The following is a 9,052-nucleotide window of genomic DNA, read 5'->3' on the forward strand; positions in this document are numbered from 1 at the left end:
TTTTTATGCTGTTGTTTAAACAAGTTTTTATTTTTACAAATAGCCCCCCTCCAATTTTAAGTTTGTAAAAACAAAACTTTTTACTATTCGACTACTATTTTGTAACTTTTGTTTATAAAAACTGAGAGGTTTTATAAAAAAATCAAACGATGGGTTATTATATATATATATATATATATATATATATATAAAATCAGTGGTGACCGTAGCTTTTTGGAAAAATACCTCGGGTTGACCGCGCTTAATACCTATAAAAATTTTCAGAAAAAATCACAAAATTTACCCTACTAACCGAAAAAACAGCAGTGACTGAGGCCACCCCCGGGTCCCCAAAGAGCCTCGCCCTTGTATCAAATACTTAGAGTCCCTTAATGCCTTTGCCATGGAAAAGAACAGATCCATTTAAGCCCTTAGGTAAGGTGTCCTTACTATCTTCAATGTTGCATGTGCCCTTAACTGTCACGTTATCTACCACATAATATTCCTGCAAATTCTTAAAATCTTCAATTTTATTTCTAACCTTACAAATATTCTTACCATTTTAAATTTTCACCTCATCAGCTACCAATTGCACACAATATTTAAATAAATTTTTTTTCCTTACTTTGAGCCCACATTTTTGCATGAACCAAGACAAACAAATACCCTTGCGTAAGGGTATTTCACCTAAGGATGGATATCTCTAATGGTAAAGGCATCCAAGGGACTCTAGGGATTTATCTTCTATGGACCCATTGAAAATAAAATAAAAAAAAAAAACATTAAAAAAAGGCGGGACCAAAGTATTATTTTTTACCAATGGCATGGATTCACCTCTGTTCATGTGATTACGTGGACCCAAAGTTTTTTTTTAAAAAAAAAGCGTTTTATTAAAATACTGTGTATTATGGGTTTGTGATGAGGTGGAAATTAAAAAGGGTAAGGATATTTTTAAGGTCAGAGATGAAATGGAGGTTTTTAAGAATTTGTAAAGATATTATGTGACAAATTGCGTTACAAGAAAACAACTATGCATATCAACGTTGAGGTGAACCCCTAAATACAGTTTTATATTAAAGGGGGCATGAATTAAAATAAGATGGGTGCCTCAATTCAATTTATGAGAAAAAAGACATCTAATTTTATATTAAATGGGATGGTGTGAGTGGGGGTCTATACCTATGGCTTTCACTTCTATCCGTCACTAGATTGCGTTAGATTGCGTTGCAGCTGAGGACGTCTAAGGATACACGTAATATTAAAGATAGTATATAAATTTCAGTACGCTTCTCTTGTCTTTGGCATACGTAACAGCGACACAAAATTTGTATTCACGGTTTGAGATGTTACATGGGATATTGATTTGTCACATGCGACAAATTTGGAACGCACAAATTCTGATCATAAAAAAAATAAATAAGAATATTTCTATCACAATTAAGTCAAAAAAAAAAAAAACAAGCAACAAACACACAGGGTCTAAAAAATTACAACTTGAAACGAATCTCCTTTTAAAGTTTGAACACATACGACAAGTGGGTGATTCAAGTCTTGACTGTGGATCTACTCAGGGGCCAGTTTCGAGAAAGAAAAAAAAATAGAAGATGAAAATTTTTTTGGGTCTTAAATAAAAGGAATATTTTGTTGGGTTTATTTGATATGAGCTTATTTGGATATAACTTAGTTTGTGTAAAAAACTTTTGAATAAAAATAAGACTAAACATACATCAAATAAGACTAGAACCCATAACCTTTTAGTTGGGAGCAATACTTCTTTGCTACTAGACTAAACTAGTGATTACGTAATTGAGTCAAAACACTAAATATACATATTATTTTAATAAAAATAGATATAATTTTTTTTAAATTCGAGCTTAGCGGGGTGTCGGGCATGTGCCCCTCGCCTACCCAGCCACCACCCCCCCCCCCCCCCCGAGCCAGCCTTGTCATCTACTATGGTCTATGGTAATATGTTAAGTATGGTCAACTTTAACAGAGTATGGCCATTGACCAACCCCAAGAAATCAAGGTTGAAGTCTTGAAGATATTAAGGACCTAAATTAAACAACTCATTCTTAACTACGCAATACAAAACGCCAACACAAGGCCCATTATTTCTGCAAAGTTGAATTACCTGTCATTTTGTTGTCATAATCCCAATTTTCTTAGCCATACACATCATTTCAGATTATCATGATTCTGGTTTTTTTTTTAACAATTTTAATTAGAAAAAAAGAAAAGTAGAAATTAGACATGATCAGCATTTTTGAACTGAGTCAAATGAGTTGGCTAGCAAACCTTTATTTTATGCTAAACTGACAAAAGGAGTTGGCTAACAAACCTTTATTTTATGCTAAATTTCCGATTTGTTTTCCGTTGTTAATTAAATATTAAGATTTACTAACTTTATTATAGCATATGTCACACAATCTTATCAAATCCAGAATTCCACCGGCAGTCAACTGGAAAGTTCAACACCTACCTAAGTTAACCCCTCTCGTTACTTGTTTTATCTTTGAAACGACATTTGTTTGGGACGGGTGGGTCCGTGGATGCAGTCATGTGGATTAGTTATTTTATATATCATGATTCATGGATCCAATTAAAAATTACGAGACGCTATACAATGATAAAGGAAAAAATTAATGAAATAGAAAAAGGTTATAACTAATAGCAAAACTACCTAAAGAAACTAAGCCAAGTGAGACAAAATGATATGCATTGGGTTCGGTTTATGAAACTGGTTAACTGGATCATATGTTTACTTAAACCTGAACCCGAACCCGAACCCGAACCCGAACCCGAACCGGGCTTAGCGTAATCAAATTGAATCGTGGCCTCACGGGCACTCCATGAATAGTTAGTTAAATGGGTCATGTGGAAACAATTAGCCAAATCAACTTCACTATAATCCACCGTAACCATAACCCACGTTCACACATGCCTTTCTTTTTATTTAGTTTTCCTCTAATTGTGTTTATTTTATGGGAAAGTTGGATTTTAATAATCCGGACTATTGAGTATTGGCCAATAATAATTCCAACTATCAATGTGACTAATGGTAATCCCAACTTTCAAATTTGTTACCAATAACAGTCCTAGTCTAATAGATCATTAACTCTGTTAACTTTTGATGACATGGCGTGCGACTTGGCAATGATTTGGCATTTTTTTATATTAATTTAGACATAAGTTTTAGAATTCATTACACGAATGGTCTCTATGGCTTACACTAATTATAGATTTGATACATGTTTTTCATTTTTTACACCTTTAGACACAACAGTTTTAAGCGAGTAACATATTTAGTCTGAACTCACACATAGGTTAAGTTTTCATGTTAATCTTGTAGGAAATGACAATCTTACCCCCACCTTAAATATTAAATATATAGACAATTATACATATATATTAAACCCACCTTAAAACGAAAATGATGTATCAAATCTATAATTTGTGTAAATCATAGGGACCATTGTGTAATTAATTCTAAAACTTATGTCTAAATTAATATAAAAAAAATGCCAAGTCATTGTCACGTCGCATGCCATGTCATCAAAATTTAACGGATTTAATGATCTGTTAGACTAGGACTGTTATTGGTAACAAATTTGAAAATTGGGATTGCCATTGGTCGCATTGATACTTGGGGTTATTATTAGCCAACACTTAATAGTTGAATTACTAAAATCAAATTTTCCTATTTTATTTGATTGTTTTAGCCGTTTTTCTTTTTCCTAAAAGTATGCAACATGAGTTTGATAAAAACGCAGTTCATTCTTTATAATTTATTTTTTTTCCTAAATGGTGTGTTTTTCATTTTTAAAAGTGTGAATAAGAGAGAATGTTATTATTCATAAGTAAATTTGAAGAAATATCATTCACCATTCATAATTTTTTAATACTTTTTAAAGTGATTTTGAATGCAGTAAATGGAAATGTCTCCTACGTTACTTATAATATGCGGAAGTATCAATATAATTTCATAGAATCTCAATGGGGGCCGAGAAGGAATATAACTCAGCGGTAGAGGAAAACAATGTAACAATAAATATATAAAAAGCATTGTTTGATTGGAAAAAAAAAGAGAAACGATAACGATTTTTAATGTAATTTTATATTTTAAGATGGAAAATAGATTGACAATGCTTTAATCCAAGGTAGCAACTTGAGTGGTGTTCTTTGGAAAGTAATCACACGTTTAGGTCATGTTTTATTAATCCTAAACTTGTATTATATTGCTATTCGGTTTGAATCGGGTGGTAGAGATCACCAAATCAAGTTTTTAAATACCAAGTTTCGAGTATGGAACCAGGTTCGAGTATTACTCGATATTGGAAAAATCGGGTATTGATCATACCTGGGTCAGGGTCAGGGTCAGGGTCAGGGTCGGGTTTGATTATTGGCTTGAAAAATCATACCTGGTGTCACCAGTCTGGTTAGGATATGGAGTCGGGTACCCTATACCATGATATGGTAATACCCTATTTTCAGGAATAGAAAGAACTTATTTTCCGGTATAAACCTGTGTTTTTAATGGGTTCAAGGTATGGAATCGGTTAAGGTTTCAGGACAGATCAGATAGGGTTTTTGGTATTGAAATGCATACTCTATCCATACTCTACCGATAAGGTCGGTTCCGGGTTCAAGTACTAAAAATCATGAACTAATACTTGAATGACACATTGAATAAAAGCGATATGCAAACTAGTTTGTTTTGATGAACTAGTTTATAAAAATTAACTATAGAAAATTAATATTTTATTTTTCTTTTAATATCATGTAAAAACCATCCACCATTGTCAATGAAAATAGTTTAACGTTCTTTTTTCACTTCTATCCAATTACACCGTTGCCTATCCTTATCCGTTTCTTTTGAATCACAAAATTTCTCTCAGTTTCTCCTCTGATTTCCTAACAGAGTATTATTTTATTATCTAAGAAGAGAAACCACTCAACAAATTGGTGCCACAATGCCCAGTCATTTTTATTCTCTCTTTTTTTTTAATTTTCTTAACGAATAGTTTCAATCATCTGAAAGACTTAGAACCTATAATCTCTTAATTGATATTTTCTTTTCTTTACTTCTTCAAATAAAACTCGGGAACACACCCATTTTATTCTACTCCTCCCTTTCCTTCGCTTCCCCCCCCCCCCCTTGAAACTCGGGTTGGGTAGGGATGAGCAAATACGGTATTGGTATCGGTAACGAAATCGGTACGGGTTTGGTATCGTTGGTACCAAATCAGTACCAAAGTTTTGAGTTTCGGTATCAGTACGGTACGATACCGGTATTTCCGAATTTTGCCTTCAATACCGGTACCCTACCGGTACGGAACCGAATATTTCGGTACCAGTACCAAGAATTTATAATTTTCGAGATCGAGATTTTCAGAACCGGTATGGTACCGATCTCATCCCTAAACTCGGGAACACAATGTTGGTATTTTAAAGACTTTGTTTTACCAACCCCATTGGCCCAAAGTCATTTTATTAAGTGCATCATAATCAAATCTCAAATGCATATAATGGGATGACCGAAATTAATTTACAAAATTCTATAAATAGGCATTTCAGTTTTGGCTCTGGATAGGGGCTGAAACCAACCTATGCATGCCCTTAGCATGTTGTGTTTCGTTTTCTTAATGAAACTGGAACCGTTTAATTTGGCTAATTAGAGTTTCATGGTTTATGTCATGATATATATATATATACTTATCTACGAATTTATGTTGTTTAGGAGACTTGAACCTAAGACCACTCATCCCTTTACGTCACGACTTATTAATCAATCCTTTATCCTTTTAGTGCAAAGTGATTAATATATATATATATATAACTATTGTAAGAAACACGCTTTGTATAAAATATATACCTGATTCACGGAAACATTATGAACAACCGGCTGCGTAATATTTAAAGACTAATTTCTAGGTATATGAATTCAAACTTGTCATTATGTTAAGAAAAACAATAATATACGCTTCTAGTTAATTATTACTAGTTGTATAATGATAGTTGTTGACAGAATAGAAAAAAGTATTGATCAACATTTACAAGAGCACTCGAATAGAGGACCCATGTTACCCCTTGGCAAATCTTTTTTTTTTTTAATAGCGTTTGGAACTATCCATAATATCCAAACGAGTCTTGCTTATACGGAATGTTAACCGTCCATACTGATTTTAATTTTGACGTTTTAAATCTGACTCAACCATGAACACATTCAAAAAAGAAACCCCTTGAATCAAAACCTTAAAGATCTCAAGGCTTAAACCCCACTAACAAACCTTAACAAAAAGCTTTATCTTATATTCTCCTCTACTATATAAGTTCAAAGGCATGTATCGAAATTTCTCATCTCTCTCACTCACACACACAACAATGGGGCAAGCCAAGCCTGAACAATATGTAGCACTTATCGTAGGCGTCACCGGCATGGCGGGTGTCGCCCTCACCGAGGCCTTAAAGAAGCCAACAACATTAGGCGGTCCATGGACCGTCTACGGTGTATCACGAAGGCCACTACCCGATTGGTTCCCGACCTCCCTCCTCCACAACCACATCATGTTAGACACCCTAAACCAGCAACAAACACATCAAATCTTAGCTCCACTTTCCTCCCGAATCACCCATGTTTTTTGGGTAGCCATACAGGTCAACGAAAGTGAAGAAGTCAATGTTTCCCTCAACTCCACCATGCTTTCTAATGTCCTTGGTGCATTAACATCTTCTCCAAGCTCAAAACTCAGTCATGTGACGTTGCTAACAGGCACAAAACAATACATGGGGCCTATTTTTGATCCAACTCTTTCTGGTCAACTTGCTCCTCATGATGCACCCTTTATAGAGGATTACCCTAGACTACCTTTTCCAAACTTTTACTATGCTTTGGAAGACATTTTAGCTTCCTACTCAAAATCTTTTACTTATTCCGTTCATCGTTCTTCTATAATCGTCGGCACATCAACAAGAAGTATCTATAATTCATTTCTCACACTTTCGATCTATGCGTTAATTTGCAAACACGAAAACTATCCCTTCAGGTATGCATGTAATTGTATATAACCCTCTTGGGCACCAAGGAGGCACAGCAGGTTTGCCATGCAAATCTGTCTTAGCAACACCAAAACATGACATGTGTTTCTACTAAGTTAGGCAGGTTCCTAAATGAACTAAATAGGTGCCTTGTATATATACCATGAATACAGAGGTGCCCAACAGGCCTTGCGAGGCACCTTCCTTGCCTACGCATACAAGGCTAGGGAGCCATGACAGGGTTTGTCGGACACCTCAGAAGTATTAGCATACGTGGCACCTATATGGCTGTATAGCCTTTTTTATTGTTTAGGCGTCACTATAACCCAGCTTAGACACGTGTCATTATAAGGTGTTACCAACTCATTTTTGCATGAAATTCCGCCCGGGCTACACTATCATTTTTGAGCCTAGTGTTTGCCCAAGGGGGTTGGCTTGTTTTTTGTTTTTTTTTTTCCAATGCCTATTTTTTATAATTATTAGTCAAGCATGTCTATTTTAGTAATTTTCACATATTAACCACGATATTTCTGTATATAGGTATTTTGGTAACATGTACAGTTGGGAACACTTTTGGGATGTATCCGATGCTAGACTACTAGCCGAACAACAAATATGGGCGTCAGTGACGGACAAGGCTAAGAATGAAGCATTTAATTGCACAAATGGTGACATGTTCACATGGAAAATGGTATGGAGGGTGCTTTGCGACGTGTTTGATGTCGAGTTTGTGCCGTTTGATGAGAAAGAAAAGTTTGATTTGGTGGAATTTATGAAGGATAAGGGAGAAGTTTGGGATAAAATTGTTGAAGAAAATGGACTTTACAAGACAAAAATGATGGAGATAACTTGTTTTGGTGCAATCCAACAAGTATTAAAACTTGAGATTCAGCATGTTTGTAGCATGAACAAGAGTCGAGAATTTGGGTTTCATGGGTATGCAAATACATTCAAGAGTATACCAGAATGGGTTGAGAAGTTGAGACAGATGAAAATACTTCCAAAGGGATCGTAACGGTTTTATTTGTTGAATAATATTGTGTATGAATAGTTGTAACTGAAAACTAATTAAATAATGAATTGTATGTGCATTACGGTGTTTATTTTTTTATTTATTTTTATTATTTTCGAGTGAAAGGTAACAAAATATAAAAATAATGGCAAAAACAGAAATTTGAAAATATTTTTTTATTTTTAATTAAAAATAATTCTTTATGAGTTTTTAATTTTTCTTTCTAAATATGAGTTTTCTCTTGATTCTTTCTCTCTCTCTCTCTATATATATAGGATTTGGATCAAATACAAACGAAATGAACATCCTAATTGTAAGAATCAAGTAGAGTAATTATATATACAATTAGAGTAATTATATTTAAGTACATAATTACTCTAATTGTATATATAATTACTCTATTTGATTCTCATAATTAGCGCGTTAATTGTGTAGTATATATTACAATTTACAACTGGATAGACAAAAGTCACAACATTAGGTGAAGAAGAGGTCGCTAGAAAGATAAAAGGTGGCAAATGTCAAATGAGGCATCTTATGAAGGGGGGATGTGTATTCAACGATCTACCTATTCTAATAAAATAAAATAAATGAAGACTCTTATGATGTTTTGGTTAATTTTCATAATTTTTTCCTTCCAATTCTAATATACCCTAATATATAAGTAATAAATTAATAATTATTCACTTTCCTTTTACACTATATTTATATAATATCTATGTATTTTTATAAATATACATATTAACATATTATTTTACTATATATTTCAAAATACTTGATGAATTCCAAAAATCAACAACAAATTATGTTTCTTAAATGAAAATTGTTTCGGGTTTTTTGTAGAAGTTAAATTTTATTTTATGGGTCAAAAGTTGGTAAATAGATTGTTTGGTACAAGTTAACTACATTTAGGTCAAAATTTGTTACGGATCAAAAATGAAAATTTTGAGTATTTTTAAAAGTTTGAGAATGCAAAATAGATTTATCGTCAAATTTGTTATGGGTTCAAAGTGTTGATTTTAA

The 9,052-nt window shown here is 33.5% G+C and overlaps 1 protein-coding gene across 1 annotated transcript; it reads left to right on the plus strand.

Moving 5' to 3' along the window:
- Window positions 1–6,363: 6,363 nt before the first annotated feature.
- On the plus strand, window positions 6,364–8,095 carry LOC143583429 ((S)-8-oxocitronellyl enol synthase CYC2-like). Its single transcript, XM_077065737.1, has 2 exons — window positions 6,364–7,025; window positions 7,558–8,095. Exons 1-2 carry the CDS (start codon window positions 6,364–6,366, stop codon window positions 8,030–8,032), a joined length of 1,137 nt encoding a protein of 378 aa, XP_076921852.1. The 3' UTR covers window positions 8,033–8,095.
- The last annotated feature ends 957 nt before the right edge of the window (window positions 8,096–9,052 follow it).

Source organism: Bidens hawaiensis, unplaced genomic scaffold, assembly GCF_021521415.1.
Source record: "Bidens hawaiensis isolate Kalapana, Puna unplaced genomic scaffold, B.hawaiensis_p1.1 tig00032397_1, whole genome shotgun sequence".
Classification (NCBI taxonomy): domain Eukaryota; kingdom Viridiplantae; phylum Streptophyta; class Magnoliopsida; order Asterales; family Asteraceae; genus Bidens; species Bidens hawaiensis.